This window comes from Narcine bancroftii, chromosome 4 (assembly GCF_036971445.1).
Source record: "Narcine bancroftii isolate sNarBan1 chromosome 4, sNarBan1.hap1, whole genome shotgun sequence".
Taxonomy (NCBI): Eukaryota; Metazoa; Chordata; class Chondrichthyes; order Torpediniformes; family Narcinidae; genus Narcine; species Narcine bancroftii.
The window spans coordinates 229,364,624-229,383,808 of record NC_091472.1 but is presented as its reverse complement, the minus strand read 5'-3'; the positions used below and the strand labels follow the sequence as shown (position 1 = coordinate 229,383,808).

Here is a 19,185-nt window from a genome sequence, read left to right as displayed (position 1 = left end):
AGCCAGATAGCTCTTAGGCGAAAAACTGATTTTGAACCTAGAGGTCCTGGACTTCAGGTTTTTGTAACTTCTGCCTGAAGGAAACAGTGAGAAGAGGTTGTGACCAGGATGATAGGTGTACTTTATGCTGCCTTCAGCATTCAATGCATGGGAGATCAGTGCCTATCTTTCACCTGACTATGTTTGGTCTGTCTGCAGCCTTTTGTGTTACTGGGTTCTCAAATTCCAAAACCAGGCTGAGATGTAACCAGTCAGTATACTTTACACAGTAAACCTGCAAAAGTTTGATGTGTACAATGACATGGCAAATCTCAGACTCCTTGAAAAGTAGAGCTATGCCTTCTTCATGTTTGCTTTGATCTGCTGGCTCCAGAAGTCCTCCAATCTGCAAATTCTCAGAAACTTGAAGTAACTAACTGTATTGGGGGCGGGGGGCATGGTCAGTGCAGCGGTTAGTGCCAGTGCCAGTGACCCGGGTTCGAATCTGCCACAGTTTGTAGGAGTTTGTATGTTCTCCCCATGTCTCCATAGATTTCCTATGGGTTCTCCGGTGTCCTCCCACCATTCAAAACATATGAGGATTGAAGGTTAATTGGGATATTTGGGCAAAATGGGCTCATGAGCCAGAAGGGCCTGTTACTGTGCTGTATTTTTAAATTAAAAAATTTAAATTTACATCAGCCACAATGGAATGGTGGATGAATTTGATGGGTCGAATGGAGTAATTCTGCTCCAGTGATTATGGCCTTATGGCTCTGGAGAAGCAGGGAGAATTTGTGGAGAAGTGTATGGAGTGATGAAAAAGAGGAGGAATGGTGCAATGATTGGGAGGGTTGAGTGATTAAAAGATGGGAAATGTGACTGTACCAGTGGGCTTCAGGAATTTGGAGAAATGGGGCAAGTGATTGGCAAATGCAGTTGAAGTGAACTTGTCAAAAAAAAAGATTATCTAAAAGATCATAAACAACAAAAATTTGGATTTCACAATAAGTTATCGTATTTTCTGATGATGACTTTGGCATGGCTAAGAAGCCAGCTTTACCTGAGGGTATCCAGCAAGGCTTTTTTTTCCCCCTGTCTTCAGCATACTGATGTGAAATATGTTGGAAACATGAGAGACAGTGGATGCACAGATCTGAGACTAGGAACAATCTGTTGGATGAACTCGATGAAACCAGCAGCCTCAGAGGGATGGAGCGAATTGTCAGGAGTTTGGGTCGAAAGCCTTCCGCGAGACTGAATGAAGTCTTAACCAGAAATGTCAGTGGTTCATCCCCTGCCCCACCGACGTTGCCCAACATGCTGCATTCCTCCAGCAGATGTTTTTTTTGTCTATAATACGCTGGAATCTTTCAACCCAATTGGCAATGATTATCTTGTTGCAGCACGGTTAATGTTGAGGTTAACGCAATGCTGTTACAGTGCCAGCGACTGGGGTTCAAATCCGACACTGTTTGTACATTCTCCCCATGTTTGCATGGGTTTCCTTCAGGCACTCCAGTTTCCTCCCACCGTTCAAATTGTACAGGGGTTATAGGTTAATTGGGCAGCACGGGTTAATGGGATGTACCTGTGCTGTATGTAAATTTAAAAAAATGAAAATAATACATCCAACCTCTGAGTTGCCCCGTGACCAATCCAATTTGCTCATTTGACATTGTTCTCACATAGGTTGCCTTCCTGAGATTGTGTTTAATGTAGTGCAATGTGGGAGTGTAGCTCTTAATTTGCTGGCTGCATTGTTCTTTTTTGTGAATTTGAATATACGGCATTAAATTATGAACACAGTTTATGTAAATTGCTTGATATTGTTACCTCTTTGTTCCTGGAATTTTAACGAAATGTTTTTATTATTTAGATTACAAAGAAGCATCAGCTCCATGAAGCATCCGCCTACTTGCTGGAGAAGGAAGGTGACATCCACGGTGCCTTTTTAGTCCTGCTTGAGGTATAAATGTTATGTTTTTATGTTGTGTTTTTCTTTAGTGTTTTTCTTTAGCCATGAAAGACCCCAACAATGAAGACGCTGTTTACATCCGGTACCGCACGGATGGCAGTCTCTTCAATCTGAGGCGCCTGCAAGCTCACACCAAGACACAAGAGAAACTTGTCCGTGAACTACTCTTTGCAGACGATGCCGCTTTAGTTGCCCATTCAGAGCCAGCTCTTCAGCGCTTGACGTCCTGCTTTGCGGAAACTGCCAAAATGTTTGGCCTGGAAGTCAGCCTGAAGAAAACTGAGGTCCTCCATCAGCCAGCTCCCCACCATGATTACCAGCCCCCCCACATCTCCATCGGGCACACAAAACTCAAAACGGTCAACCAGTTTACCTATCTCGGCTGCACCATTTCATCAGATGCAAGGATCGACAATGAGATAGACAACAGACTCGCCAAGGCAAATAGCGCCTTTGGAAGACTACACAAAAGAGTCTGGAAAAACAACCAACTGAAAAACCTCACAAAGATAAGCGTATACAGAGCCGTTGTCATACCCACACTCCTGTTCGGCTCCGAATCATGGGTCCTCTACCGGCACCACCTACGGCTCCTAGAACGCTTCCACCAGCGTTGTCTCCGCTCCATCCTCAACATCCATTGGAGCGCTTACATCCCTAACGTCGAAGTACTCGAGATGGCAGAGGTCAACAGCATCGAGTCCACGCTGCTGAAGATCCAGCTGCGCTGGATGGGTCACGTCTCCAGAATGGAGGACCATCGCCTTCCCAAGATCGTATTATATGGCGAGCTCTCCACTGGCCACCGTGACAGAGGTGCACCAAAGAAAAGGTACAAGGACTGCCTAAAGAAATCTCTTGGTGCCTGCCACATTGACCACCGCCAGTGGGCTGATAACGCCTCAAACCGTGCATCTTGGCGCCTCACAGTTTGGCGGGCAGCAACCTCCTTTGAAGAAGACCGCAGAGCCCACCTCACTGACAAAAGGCAAAGGAGGAAAAACCCAACACCCAACCCCAACCAATCAATTTTCCCCTGCAACCGCTGCAATCGTGTCTGCCTGTCCCGCATCGGACTTGTCAGCCACAAACGAGCCTGCAGCTGACGTGGACTTTTTACCCCCTCCATAAATCTTCGTCCGCGAAGCCAAGCCAAAGAATGATATTACAGCACCAGCGACGTGAATTCAAATCCACCGCTGTCTGTCAGGAATTCCCCTTGTCCATGATACAAGTTGGACTTCACCTTCCATCTGAAGTTGCATTCATCTGCCAATATACTTTGGTCTTTCTCATCCTCTCCCTATTCTCGAGATCTATTTTGCTTCTAATTCTGGTATAACTGAAATACCACTCGTCCATTGCCCACGACGATCAGATTATTATTTAAATGTCCAGTGATTGCAGCACGCTGACGTGCAGAGGACTTGGGAGTGCTTGTGCATAAATTGCAAAAGTTTGGTTTGAAGGTGCAGCAAGCTATCAAGAATGCAAATGCAATGTTGGCCTTCATTGCTAGAGGGATTGAATTTAAGAGCAGGGAGGTTATGCTCCAACTATACAACGTACTGGTGAGGCCACATCTGGAGTGATGCGTTCACTTCTAGTCTCTTGACTTGACAGAGGGCGTACTGGCTTTGGAGGTGGTCCTAAAGGTTCACCAAGTTAATTCCAGAGATGAGGGGGTTGGCCTATGAGGAGACATTGAGTCATTTGGGACTGTAGTTGCTTGAATTTAGAAGAATAAGAGGGGATCTTATAGAAACATTAAATTATGAAATGCATATATAAGATGAAGTAAACTGTTCCCATTGGTGGGGGAGACTAGATAGGGGACATACCCTCAACTTCCAGGGTATTAGATGTAGGACAAAGATGAAGAGGAATTGCTTTTCCCAGAGGGTGGTGAACCAGTCTGGATTTCTTACTTTTCTCTTCCATAATTGCTGTGATTGTCATCTGGTCCTGCAGCTGCTAATTTACATTGCCCCAGTCCATGAACATTCTCCCACCGCCCTTTTATCCTGCCATTACTTGAGGCTGAAGCACTAAATAATCGGTGTTACTGACAGCTGAGCCACAAATCAAAGCTGCTTGCAACTTTGTGTGAGCATTCGTCTCTGAATTAAGGGTGAGCAAATATCACGGGGAATTCATTCATCTTTGTCGTTGACAATTGTGTTGTGCTGAACTTTCAGCTTGACTGTTTTGGAGAACATGTGGAATGGATTCAGACTTATAAATTGTGCAAATTAAAAATGCAGCATCTTGAATATTGTCCTGGTGCCGCAGCTTGTTCAAGCTCAAAGCAGATGCCCACTGATATAGCCATCATAAACCCTGATTTTAGTCAATGAACCACATTTTGCTCTGATAGTATTTCAATCTTTCTATTAGATTTTAGACATGGTAAGTTGTATTAAAAAGTGTAAAGCTCTTCTACTATCTCCTCAAGCAACTAAACAACATTGTCCCTCATTCTTCTATTTTTTGTGCAAATCACATTGCAAATAAAGTTGATCATTATAGTTACAAATTAATGATGACGGAATGATTGAAGTTTTTTGTCAGCTACTTTTTGCTCTTTTTCTAACATTCAGCAAATGGTGCAAGACTCTACCCTTCTCCATGCACCCCACCCCCCCCCCCCCAACGTGTGTTAGTTCCTTGATTTAAAACTTCTAATCATTATAGTCAGTCTGTGTTCTCTCCATTCTTTTATGGATGTTAACTGTTCCATGCACTCAATCCTGCCTGCCTGAGTCTATTTCCCACCTGTGTTCTACATACAGATGATTTCAGACACGACACGTCACAGCCATGTCTCAGTATGCAGCTTCAGCTTGCAGCCTGCAGCTATGTTAATCAAAATTGTTTGATAAAAGTTAAGGACGCAATCCCTTCCTGAAGGAAAAAGTTAAGAATTGTTCTTTTCTAGCGACAGAAGATCATGCTCATTGATTTCTCACTGTACTTTGTAGAGTTTCTCAAATGATTTGTGTTTTCTGTGACTGTGGGTTTTTGTTTCTCTTCTCCATTTCTCTCTTCCATTTCTTCATTAGTGTACCAACATAATTCAGGACATGGTCTCAGCTCCAACCTACTGGTGTTCTCCATCTCTTCTCTCTTTAAATGTTAGATTTCTTTGTACAATCTTGTCATCTCATTAATGAGTCTTGAGGAAATTTACTATGTAATAATCATTAAAATAGAGCCATAGAGCTATAGAACACTACAGCACAGAAACAGGCCCCTTCAGCCTTCCAGTTTGTGTCAAACCGTTTTTTTTGGCCTTGTCCCACTGAACTGCACCCAGTCCATAGCCCTCCATACCACTCCTATCCGTGACTGTCCAAATTATTCTTAAATGTTAAAATTGAGCCCACAGTCATCACATCAGCTGGCAGCTCATTCCACACTCCCACTGCTCCCTGTGTGAAGGAGTTCCCCTAAAATTGGAGCGGCACAGTTGGTGTAGCGGTTAGGGCAACCTTTTACAGCATCACTGATTGGGACCAGGCTGGGGTTTGAATTTCATGCTATCTTTAAGCAGTTTGTACATTCTCCCCATGTCTGTGTGGGTTTTCTCTGGGGGATCTGGTTTCCTTCCACTGTTCAAAAATGTACTGAAGGTGTAGGGTGCACAGACTCATGGGTCGAAATAGCCTGTTACTGTACAGTATGTCTAAATAAAACTAAAATAATAAAAACTAAACTTTTTTCACCCTTCACCCATGTCGTCTGGTTTGCTTCTCACTTACCCTCAGTAGAAAAAGCCGCCTTATACTTATTCTGCCTACCCCCTCATAATTTTAAATACCTCTATCAAATCCTCCCTCATTTTTCTACGCTCCAGGGAATAAAGTTGTAACTTGTTTAACCTTTCCCTGTCGCCCAGTTCCTGAAGTCCATGTTGACATTGTAGTAAATCTTATCTGCACTCTTTCAATCTTATTGATAGCTTTCCTGTAGTTAGGTGACATAAACTGTACACAATACTCCAAATTTGGCCTCATTAATGTCTTACACAACTTTAACATGACATCCAAAATCCTATACTCAATATTTTGATTTATGAAGGCCAATATACCAAAAAACTCTGTACAAATCTTACCCACCTGTGATGCCACTTTCAGGGAATTATGTATCTGTATTCCCAGATCCCTCTGTACTAACACATTCCTCAGTGCTCTACTATTTACCGTATATGTCCTTTCTTTGTTTTTCTTTCCAAAATGCAACACCTCGCACTTGTCTGCATTAAACTCCATCTGCCATTTTTCATCCCATCTTTCCAGTTGGTCCAGATTACTCTGCAAGCTTTGAAAGCCTTCACTGTCAAGAATGCCTCCAATCTTAGTGTCATCTGCTGATCCAATTTATCACATTATCATCCATAACGTTGATATAGATGACAAACAACAATGGTCCCAGCACTGATCTCAGAGGCACACCACTAGTCACAGGGCTCCAGTCTGAGAAGAAATCATCCATCACTACTCTCTGGCTTCTCCCATCCAGCCATTGTCAAATCCAGTTTACTACTTCACCATGAATACCGAGCATCTGAACCTTCCTGACTAACCTCCCATACGGGACCTCGTCCAAGGCCTTACTAAAGTCCATGTCAACAATATCCATAGCCTTTTCTTTGCCAACTTTTCCTGTAATTACCTCGGAAAACCATACTAGATCGGTTAAACACGACCTACCACGCACAAAGCCATGTTGAATTTTTCGTAGCTGTCCATGGTTTTTCAAATATTTGTAAATAAATAATCCGATCTCTTAGAACACCTTCCAATAATTTACCTGCTGCTGACATCAAGCTCACAAGTTCCAGGATTACTTGGACCCTTTTTTAAGCACCAGAACAATGTGAGCTACTCTCTAATCCTCTGGCACCACACCCATGGCTAAGGACATTTTAAATATTTCCACCAGAGCCCCTGCAGTTTCCACATTAGCCTTCCTCAAGGACTGAGGGAATATCCTGTCAGGTCCTGGGAATTTATCCACCCTTATTTGCTTTAGGACAGCAAGCACCTCCAATCTGTATAGGTTCCATGATCTTTGCAGTTTGTTTTCCTTAGGCTCTGTGCCAGTTCCTGAGTGAATACTGATGGAAAAATAAAATTAAGATCTCCCTCATCTCTTTTAGCTCCATACAAAGCTGACCACTCTGATCTTCGAGATGACCAATTTTGTCTCTCTCTATCCTTTTGCTCTATCCTTTACCTCAAGAAGCCCTTAGGATTTTCCTTCACATTATTTGCTAAATCAACCCTCGTGTCTTCTTTTAGCCTTCTTCATTTATTTCTTTAGGTTTTTCTTGCAATTTTTAATACTCCTCAAGTACCTCATTTGCTCCATGTTGCCTGTACCTGCTAAGCACCTCTCTTTTTGTCCCCAAACTAGATCTGCAATATTATCTCAAAAACCTGATAGCTTTGCCTTTAATCCTGCAGGAATGTACAAATCCTATACTCTCAAAATTTTATCTTTGAAGGTCGTCCAATTACTTTGCACATCCTTGCCCGGATACAACATCCCAATCCAAGCATTCTATATTGTTTCTCATTTCCTCAAAATTGTTCTTTCTCCACTTCAGAATCTCAACCCAAGGCTCAGACCTATCCTTCACCATAATTAACTTGAAACTACAGTACAACACTGATTATCCGAAATGGTCAGGGCTTGACCTATGTCGGATAAACAACTTTTTTCAGAGAACTGGTCATTTTTTAAAAACAGCCCAGTAGCAGCAGCAAATCACTTGTAACGGTGTTTAAACAACAGCAAGCAACAAGGGAAGGTTTTTAAAGCATTAAAATAATGATTAATACTCACCAAAAAAATTCTGGTTGCCATCAATCACTGACACCTCCCCACCGAGGGCCTACTTCTGACAGGAGCCCAAGGTTCCAGCTCCTGCCTGGGAGCCCAAGGTTCTAGCTCTGTGCTGCCGCCGGGATCCCAAGGTCTGCACTGTCACTGGCTGTCCAATGACTCTGCTGTTGCCGGCAGACCAGCGTCCCCACTCAGTTTTGTATAAACGAGAATTTCGACCAAAGATGTTCCTCTCCACATAATTTTGTCAGCTTTGCTGTCTAGTTCCCTAATAGGAGATCAAGTACTGGCCGCTCTCTAGTTGGTACCTCCATATATTGACTTAGAAAATTTCCCTGAACACATTTCACAAATTCCAAGCCATCCAGTCCTTTTACACTGTGGGACTCCCAGTGAATATGCGGAAAGTTTAAAAAGTCCCATTATCACAACCTTATATTTCCTGCTGCTGTATGCTATTTCTCTATTGATTTGCTCCACCAATTCTATTGGGTGGTGTATAATACAAGCCATGATAGTGGTCTTACCTTTCCTGTACCTCAGCTTCACCCATATAGTCTCCGTAGCTTAGCCCTCTGGTCTGTCCTGCCTGACCACAGCTGTGATATTTTCCCTAACAAGGAATACCACTCCTTCCCCTTTCATTCCCCACTGCCCCCCCCCCCACCCCCAACCTCCCATTCAATTGCATCTGAAGCAATGGAAGTCCGGAACATTGAGTTGCTAGTCTTTAGCCATGTGTTAAGCTGCATTACGCTCCTATTTCTAACCTCACTGGCATGTGGCAGGGGTAGCAATTCTGAGATCACAACCTTGGAGTTCCTGTCCTTCAATCTAACACCTAACTTTGTCTTCAAGTGGCGAACTCGAATGCCCAATCAGCTACTATGTGCTGTCTCTTTTTTTTGAACCCCTTGTCTTCAACTGTAAAATACAAACTAAAGCTATGAATTTGATTGTAGTTAAACAAGAAAGTCTGCAGATGCTGGGATCAACTGCAATACACAAATGAGCTTGAGAATCACCATGTCCATCCTCCTCTACCTGGCAGAACTCTTTCCCTATCCCTCTGTCTTGTTTTTTTCAGCTCTCCACCCCCTTCCCTCTCCTATCAGAGAACATCCCTCTCCTCCAACCACCTCAGTTTCTTTTCTACCCTCCCACTGTATCAACCTGTGACTTCTTGTTAGCCAGTGCTCCTCCTGTCCCTTCCTCCCTCTTTTCCTCTCTTACCCCACATCCCACCTTTTTATTCAGACATCTACCTGTTTTTCCTTGTACCTGACAAAGGACCTAGGCTAAAACATTGGTTACGCTTTAATCCTATGGATACTGCCTGACCTGATGGGTTTCTCCAAGTAAGTTAGTTTGGTAAATTGGTCACAGAGGTATCAGATCAATTTTGTTTCTATTCTCAACTACTCAAAAATGGCAGTTTGAATTTTCATATTTAATGCATTGAGGTATTCCATGGACTGTTCAAAAAATTTGACCAAGTAACATGGAGAAATCTGGTCGATTGGTGAAAGGAGCCAGCTTTAATGGGGAGATTGAGGTGAGAGCTGAATTGAATAAGGGAGGGAGTTCCAGAGACTTGGATCATTGGTAACTTAAAGGGTGATAACTACCTACAGAGAAGAGCAGATATCTTGGCAAGATTGTGGAATAACGATGAAGCAGTGTACATTGGGAGTGGGGTAGGATGAGCTGGAATATGTGCTGCAGAATTTCAGATGAGCTTGAGTTTATGAATGGAGGTATGTGGGAGCACAGGGAGCTGTGGATTGATCTTTGAGGAATACTAATGCTTGATGGAGTGGAAGCCATCACAATGGATATACAAGAATGAAAAGAAAGTAGGACACAAGGACATAAAATGTAACCAACATTTTGGGCCTGGAAAATCTAGTCTTTCCTCAGAAAATGACTGATGATTGAGGTGTATATATAAGTGAGATAGATGCCAAGGAACTACCACCATACCAGAGCAGTAAAAACTGGTGAACATAGATGGGGAAGCGATTTAGAGTGGATCTGAGGGAGACCTTTCCCACCCACAGGGTGAAATATATTGCCCTAGAGAATTATGGAAGTATAGTTGCTGACAGACTTTATGAATTGTCGAGATGAGTACTTGAATTGACCAGGCACAAAAAGCTGCGGACTGAATGCTGGAAGATGGGATTAATATAATTAAGTGCCTACTGGTCAGCGTGGACACAATGGGCCAAATGACCTGTTTCCATGCTCCATTACTCTTAGCTGTTCTGGTTACTGGGTGAGTGAATGTCTGAACTGATACAAATGCATTGAACAGAGGCCCAGAACTGTGCATGAAAGTACAGATACAGCCTCACTTGATCTTTACCACTTCTTCCGTGCACCCCCCCTCCAACCCCTGTCATCAGTTTTCTGAATAAACAATGAACCACAGACACTACCTCACTTTCTCTTCTTTTGTACATCCACTTAAACCAGGGGTCCCCAATCATTTTAGACTGTTGACCCCTTCAGGGACTACATGATACCTGATCAACCCCCAGGCATTGAATCCCGGCACTGGACAGGCATGGGAGATGTGGGGGGGTTGGAGGAGAATGGCAGTGCTGGACAGGGATGTCTGTGCTGGATATGGGGTTGGAGGGGGTGGTGTGGCACTGGACAGGGATGCTGGCTGTGCTGGACAGGGTGGGTGGAGAAGGATGGCAGTGCTGGACAGTGGGGTGGATGGTGACGGTGTTGGATGGGGGTGGTGGCAGCACTGAATGGGGGTGGATCCCATTGACCTCTTGGGGTTGATATTGACCACTTTAGAGACCGCTAACTTAAACAGTGCATCTGTCATTTGGTATGTGTGCCAGTGTGGTATATCCGTTGATACTGATCATCTGCCCGTTTCCCGATATCTATGAAGTTAGAATGTATTATTGAAAGCACTGAAGCAAAACACATGAAAAAACCCAGCTAGGTTTTTAAAAGGAAAACCATATTTGACCACATATTGCGTTAATTAAGTTACGACCACTAGTTAATTCTGGTTTTCCGTTCACAAGACCATGCTGGCTTTGCCGGATTACTGAGTATTTTCAGTTTCTCTGCCCCACACTTAGCAAACCGGTCAGTCATTTCTTTCTTTCTGTTTCAACAATGGGATTAATTTAGGGGATTACTTTTCCACCACCACCCCCTCCAACCCCATATCCAGCACAGACATCCCTGTCCAGCACTGCCATTCTCCTCCAACCCCCCCACATCTCCCATGCCTGTCCAGTGCCGGGATTCAATGCCTGGGGGTTGATCAGGTATCATGTAGTCCCTGAAGAGGTCAACAGTCTAAAATGATTGGGGACCCCTGGTTTAAGTGGATGTACAAAAGAAGAGAAAGTGAGGTAGTGTCTGTGGTTCATTGTTTATTCAGAAAACTGATGACAGGGGTTGGAGGGGGGGGCACGGAAGAAGTAGTAAGACGCTGTTTACATCCGGTACCGCACGGATGGCAGTCTCTTCAATCTGAGGCGCCTGCAAGCTCACACCAAGACACAAGAGAAACTTGTCCATGAACTACTCTTTGCAGACGATGCCGCTTTAGTTGCCCATTCAGAGCCAGCTCTTCAGCGCTTGATGTCCTGCTTTGCGGAAACTGCCAAAATGTTTGGCCTGGAAGTCAGCCTGAAGAAAACTGAGGTCCTCCATCAGCCAGCTCCCCACCATGACTACCACCCCCCCCACATCTCCATTGGGCACACAAAACTCAAAATGGTCATCCAGTTTACCTATCTCGGCTGCACCATTTCATCAGATGCAAGGATCGACAATGAGATAGACAACAGACTCGCCAAGGCAAATAGCGCCTTTGGAAGACTACACAAAAGAGTCTGGAAAAACAACCAACTGAAAAACCTCACAAAGATAAGCGTATACAGAGCCGTTGTCATACCCACACTCCTGTTCGGCTCCGAATCATGGGTCCTCTACCGGCATCACCTACGGCTCCTAGAACGCTTCCACCAGCGTTGTCTCCGCTCCATCCTCAACATCCATTGGAGCACTTTCTTCCCTAACGTCGAAGTACTCGAGATGGCAGAGGTCGACAGCATCGAGTCCACGCTGCTGAAGATCCAGCTGTGCTGGGTGGGTCACGTCTCCAGAATGGAGGACCATCGTCTTCCCAAGATCGTGTTATATGGCGAGCTCTCCACTGGCCACCGTGACAGAGGTGCACCAAAGAAAAGGTACAAGGACTGCCTAAAGAAATCTCTTTGTGCCTGCCACATTGACCACCGCCAGTGGGCTGATATCGCCTCAAACCGTGCATCTTGGCGCCTCACAGTTTGGTGGGCAGCAACCTCCTTTGAAGAAGACCGCAGAGCCCACCTCACTGACAAAAGGCAAAGGAGGAAAAACCCAACACCCAACCCCAACCAACCAATTTTCACCTGCAGCCGCTGCAACCGTGTCTGCCGGTCCCGCATCGGACTTGTCAGCCACAAACAAGCCTGCAGCTGACGTGGACTTTTTACCCCCTCCATAAATCTTCGTCCGCCAAGCCAAGCCAAAGAAGAAAAAAAAAAGAATACCAACAAATGTATCTGATTCAGTCCCAGTTTTTGGTAAATGATCTAATTCCAATTTGTAGATTGCAGTGACTAATGCTGCCACCTGTTTTACTCTTTGGTATAAATGTTGGCAGCATCATCACTCAGTGCTTTCTGATTGCTCCCACTAAGTTTGCAGAAGGCAGAATGTTCCAGTAACACTGTAATCAATTCCAAGATCGCTAAAGACCTGACAGCTTCTCATTGGCTGCCTATTCATTCCTGATCTTGTCGATTTATAAAAGCCACATGACCATGTTCTTTCTTTAAATTGAATGACTGAGACAAGTGAGCCAGACCACTTGTTATCTTTGTGAACAAGGAAGTCTACTGATGATGGAGGAACTCAGCAGGTCTCACAGGCTCCATAAGGAGGCAAAGGTATATAGCCAATATTTCAGGCTTGAGGCCTTCCTCAAGGTATGAGCAAAAAGCAGATATGCACCTAAATAAAAAGGTGCAGAGAGGAGGGAAGGAGGGGCAGGGAGAGAAGTACAGGCCAACAGCCAGGAGAACATGGGTGGATGTAGATCGGAGGAGAGAATAGTTGACAGTTGATCGAGGGAAAGGGGTAGTTCAGTGAATGCAGAGCTGGAGAAAGGAGATGGGGAATAGAGAAAGAGAAAGCTGGGAAGGAATGGGGAGGAGGTGGACAGAAACTGGAGGTCGATGTTAATGCCACCTTATTGGGGGGGGTGCCCAGATGGAATGCCAGGTGTTGTTCCTCCATTTGCAGATGCTTTCAGTTAGGCCAAGCACAAAGTAAACGATACAAATCCGGCAGCTTTTTACCATTTCCTTGGTTTGCGACAAGTGGGTGGATGCAGGGAAGGAAAGGTTTCCTGAGAGAACCGGTCCTGATACTTCAGTCCTTTTGTGATCCACCTTGGAAGTGGATCCACCCTGGAACCTCTGTTGTGCATTCCTTGCAACCAAATCTTTTTGTAGATTTTCTTACTCCTGCAGTGTGAGGGGCACCAAACAAAGTGGCAACTCTCTGTCTGCCTTACAGTCAACAAAAGTTGAAGAATTTTATGTTACTTTCTAAATGTAGTTTTTCGTGACAATAATGGAACCTTTACCTTTGTTAAACAATGACTCTCATTCTCTAACGTTGCTATCCTTGTATCCTCCTCTAACTGCGTCCATTTTTCACATAACTGAAGCTGCTACTAGCCAGCCTCTCTACCTTCACGCTGTCTTACACCTGTCTACTACCTTGAGAGCAAGTTCTTCCTCTCCTTTTGAGACTTTGGAAATCTCTTTTCTTAAAAGCTCTCCTAATTTATCTCTGTTTAATTCTGATTTTGCCCTCTTTAAGTAGTAGGATCTTGAAGTATATTTTAACTGTTTATGGTCAGACAGTTAAGAAATACATCAGGATGAATGATTTATAATGACATTATGTTTCAACACTGACTGGTAATGATGCTTTTGAATTTCTTTGGATACATAACTCAAATCAAAAGTTGATAATTCCTCTTAAAGAAAACCACAAGATTAATATAGTAACTAAAAAAAATCACAGTGTCATACTCTATATAGCCTTCTGCTCAAGGAGTTATCTGAATGTTTTCAGTTTCCAGGCTCTTTTAGCCCACGAGCTGGTGTCACCCAAATTTACGTACAATCCCCATACATTTTGAAGGGTGGGTGGAAACTGGAGTATCCAGAGGGAACCCATGCAGGCATGAAGAAAATGTACAAACTTGTTACAAACAGTGCCAGATTCTAACCCACTCGCTGGCGCTGAAATAGTGTTGTGCAAACCGCTATACTAACCATGGTTCTGTAAAGAGCTCTTGTCTGATTTGTGGAGATGCTTTGAGTGGAACACCATCCATTGCAAGAGCCTGCAGCCCTTGAGCTGAGAACCAGTAAAGGATACATTCCATTCCATTGCAACAACTTCCTTTGCCAGATGGGGTAAACATTGACCAATTTCTTATTCTCTCTACTTTTCAAAAGAAGCAAGCCTACTTGGAAAATAAACTGCAGGTAGGATTTGGTTGGTTGATCAGAAGAATTTTACCTTGAGGAGCCACTTTGGGCCAAACAAAAATTACTTTTCTGGATGTGTTCAGTCAAACTGCAGTTGAATTTCCATGCAAGATATATAGTGCCCTGTTAGATCATGAAATAAGTTGATGACTGATCAAACATTTTCTGTTTTTTAGACTTTGAAGTACAAGTTGTGTCTGTTCACAGATGGAGCAAGTAAGTCACAATTAATCTACTCTTTAAACATTATGTTCAGTATTATTTTTTATAATTGGCAAAAGTAAAATAGCTGAATCTGCATATCTGCTTTGAATGTTTACTAATTGAAATTAAAAAGCAAAAGGAATGAGGGGAGGGAAGAAACAAAATGAGAAAACTGATGAGGGAGGGAACAGTTTAAAAGACTTTATGAAAGGTTGATGATGTAAAGCAATTATGGATGGTGATGGGGTTCAAAAAATGCATGGGATGGTTTTAGTGTAGGTAAAGCTTGGAGTTAAAAATTTACTGTGAAAGGAATGCCTAGTGTTCTATCACCAAGACAGTATTTTTGCAATCGGCTCACTTGGTGGTGCTCCTGCTACCTGCACGTACAGAGAGCTAAAATTTGAGGCTACAAAGGTCAAGACAACCAAGAAAGAGATGGAGGCTGAGGAACGGTTACAGGATTGCTTCTAGTCAATGGATTAAACTGTGTTCAAGAACTCAGCAGAGGACCCGAATGTCTACACCAGGGCTTTATTGTAACTGATGTGGAAGAGTGTGACTCCACAAAAATCGTTTTGGGTTTTCCCAAACCGGAAGCCCAATGATCAAGGAAATCAGGACCTGCTGAGAGCCAGATCAGAGGCAAATCTCCAGAGATAAAGAACACTACAAAAGGCGAAGGTATGACCTACCGCGAGTCATCTCACAGGCGAAGTGGAGTTTCTGGACTTGAATGGAATCCTGGGATTCCAGGGATACCTGTCAGCTGAGGCAGGGTTTAAATGATATAACCTGCTGTAAATCTAAATCTAGTACAGTAGGGAACAACAAAGCTTCACTTCCAGATGAGCTCAATACTTCTACATACGATTTGACCAGCAGAACAAGGAAGAACCACTGTGTATCCCCATTTCCCCTGATGAATCACTACTGTCAATATCCGAAGATGATGAGCATGCCTCCTTCAGGAGAGAGAATCCAAGGAAATCATTTGGTCTGGATGGAGTACCTGGCCATGTACAGGAAACCTATGCCAAACACTGGTTATGTACTTAGGGATATTTTCAGCCTCATTCCCACAAGGCATGGTACCCACCTGTTTCATACAGGCTTTATTTATGCCAGTGCCTAAAAGGAGCCTAAATGACTATCACCAATGACATTCACATCCACAATGATGAAGTCTTTTGAGAGGCTGGTGTTGAAGCATATCAGCTTCTTCTGAATGGTGACATGCAATTTGCCTACCGGCGAATGCCATTACACTGGATCTTCACAAAACCCTGAAACACCTGAACAGCAAAGATGCATTCATCAGGATGCTCTTTATTGACTACAGTTTGGCATTCAACACCATCATCCCCTCAAAACTAATCAATAACCCCTGGGTCTCATTACCCCATTGTGCAATTGGATCCTGGATTTGCTCACCTTTAGTCCCCAGTCAGTTCAGATTGGCATGAAAATCTCTGTCACAATCTCCATCAGGGACACAAACGTAGCCCCTTGTTCTACTCGCTTTATACTGATGACCACGTGGCGAAGTAGGTGCAACAACACAATATACAGGTTTGCTAAATGATTCTTCTTTATTGGGCAATATAAAAGGTGGCCATGAGTCAGGATACAGGAGTTAGACTGATAACTTGGCTGAATGGTGCACCAACAACAACCTCTCACTCAGTGGCACCAAGACCAAGGATCTGATTGTAGACTGTAGGAAGGGAAAACCAGAGGTATACAATCCAGTAATTGTTGGTGAATCGAGGTGGAGAGGATCAGCAACTTTAGATTCCTGGGGTGCTACTATCTTGAAGGACTTGTCCTTCATCATATTAATGCCATTGTAAACAAAGCATGGCAGTTCCTCTACTTCCTCAGGAATTTGCAAAGGTTTGGTATGTTCCCCAGTTTCTCCATTCAGAATTTGTTGGCCACAATACCACAGGCCCATCCCTTCTTTCTTCATTTATTTTGCATTTAAGATTGAACTGACTCTCTGCAGCTGTATTTCTTTTTTTCATTTATGAGATGTTGGGCTGCACGACCAAGATAAGCTTTCGTTGCTCGTTATTAATTTTTCTCGACACTGGGCGATGGTGTGGCAGGTCTTGACTACTTGGTACTGGCCTCAGGTTTGGATGGCAGTGGAGTCGCGCCTTACTGAGCAATCCTATGCCGAAAAGAAATCAATCATTTTTTGTCCAAAAATGCATTTATCTGGATTGATGGTCAGTCCAAACAGTTGAAGATGAATAAAAAGTGTACAAAGATGTTCCAAGTGTACTTCCTTAGTCCCACTGGCCACTAAAATTTTGTCGATGTAAATTAGACGTTGGTCATACCACACCCCAAAGCATCCATCATCCGTTGAAATCATTGAGAGGCACTCTTTAATCCAAATGGCATTCATAAAATTTCAAACAACACAAACAGGGTAATTATTGCTGTTTTTGGAATGTCTTCTGGCTCTACCAGTACTTGGTGATAGCCATGCACCAAGTCTATTTTGGAGAAGATCTTTGCTCCATGCAAATTAGCTGAGAAATCCTGAATAGGAGGTATTGGATAATGATCAGGAATGGTGGTGTCGTTAAGCTGCCTGTAATCTCCCCAAGGTTGTCAATCTGCATTGTGTTTCGGGACCATAGGTAAAGGAGATGCCCAGGGACTGTCGGACCTATGAATTATGCCTAATTCCTCCATGCCTAGTTCTTCCTTAGCTAAATGCAGCTTCTCTGGAGGCAAGTGGCACACTTGAGGCCCTTGGTACAAATGCGGTGAGTAACCCTGTGCTTTGCAGAGGAGGCAGAAAATTGTAGAGTAGTAATCTCAGGGAAATCTTCCAACAGCTTGGAGAATTCATCTAGTGGCTCACTTAATGTTTGGAGGCACAAAGCAGGAGTATAAGTGTCTACCAGAGGAATGGTCTGAAAAGTAGTTCCATCTATTAGCCAATGCCCTTTTAAGTCAATGAGAAATGAATGAGCCCAAAGAAAATTTTCACCACCCAGAGGTCAGAGCACTGCTGCTATAATGAATGGCCAAATGTAGAGAAGATTTTCGAACTTGACATTCATCTTCTTGGTGCCGAAGGTCAGAATGTTAGAACTGTTAACTGCTTGTAGTTGCAGGTCTGGGGTAGGATGGTGTGTGTCAAAACCAGTGGGTGGAAATGCACTAACTTCTGAACCCATATCCACCAGAAATTTTCACTGGGACAACTGGTCCCATACATACAATAGGCTTGCAGGTTTCTCGCCAGCCGCTGCAGCCCTTACTGGCAGTTGGCCTGGGTGTTTACTGCATATATATGGGCAGGGTGGAAGGCACTTGCGGGCATTTACTCCCAGACGCCTGTAGTAATAACACCAAGGCGAGGTGTCCACAGGCTGCTTGCTTGTCTTTGGGCGTGATGTAGGGAGTGATGTGCTAAGAGCACTAGAGTGTGACACAAAGTCAATATCGGAGGGGTTGGTTGCACAGATTTGTCTTTCCTTTCTGTCCTTTTAATCCAACCATAGAATGTCTGCTTCCACCGCTACTGCCCTTGGGTTTTCAAAAGAACATTTGGGTAACAAAAGCCTAATATCATCTGGCATTCACGCTAAAAAGAGCTGCTCTAATAACATACTGGGCCTTTCACCAGATGCCAGGAGCAGCATTTCATTCATTAGTTCTGAAGGGGCGCAGTCTCCAAACCCATCGAGATGTAGTAATTTGGCTGCCCATTCCCTATGGGACATACCATATACATGTAATAAAAGTGCTTTTAAAGCATCATACTTGCTGACATGTAGTGGATCCCTAAGGAAGTTGTTGAGCCTCTTAGCGACGGCCTGGTCCAGGGAACTGACAAGATGGTAATAATGAGTGGTGTCCAACTCGACTTCGCGAAGGTGAAATTGTGCTTCAGCCTTTTGGAACCACAGTTCAGGCTCAGCTGTCCAGAAAGCTGGCAGCTTCACAGCAACGGCTGCAGAGTCCATGTTTGTCCAAAAATACGTTTTTGGGCTCATCGGGGTCACCAGTTGTGGCCACTGAAATCATAGTGAACATGAAAAAATAACCACACAAGGGATTTCTAGAGTGAATCAAATGAATTTACTCTTCATAACCCGCGCAACATTTTAAAAGCCAAAATCACCCGCTCGACACATGCTGACATCAACACACACTGGCATTACATGGCCGGTTCGATGTCTTCTGGGAGTTGTAATGCCGCTGTAGCACTGGAACAATGGTTCTCCCACAGTGTGTGGAAGGCATTCTCGGTTTACATGAATTCTATGACAACTTTAAGAATCAGTTTTTATGGAAGTATGTTGGAGCACATTGTGTAAAGCTTCACCATGAACAGAAGGGAAATGCACGAGTTCTGAAGTGTGAGGTCAGCCTGCAGATTCTGAACACAAACAGAACCTTCTCCTGATCTATCGTTGAGCAAAACTGAAAATTATTAACATTTCATCACATACATTTTAGAATTTCTTCTCACTAAATCCAAGTTAAATAGTAGTTGCATGCAATTTATTGGCTGAGAACCAGTCTATTTGCAAATGTCTCCAAGCTTTC

At 43.7% G+C, this 19,185-nt stretch overlaps 1 protein-coding gene across 6 annotated transcripts in view; it reads left to right on the top strand.

The window, feature by feature from the left end:
• The window catches only part of vps8 (VPS8 subunit of CORVET complex), a 681,049-nt gene that overhangs the window by 262,573 nt on the left and 399,291 nt on the right, over positions 1-19,185 (top strand). For all 6 annotated transcript variants that reach the window (XM_069934259.1, XM_069934258.1, XM_069934264.1 and 3 more), the window contains 2 exons: positions 1,859-1,948; positions 14,580-14,619. In XM_069934259.1, the coding sequence (XP_069790360.1) occupies positions 1,859-1,948; positions 14,580-14,619 (130 nt within the window). The remainder of the gene's footprint in view (positions 1-1,858; positions 1,949-14,579; positions 14,620-19,185) is intronic.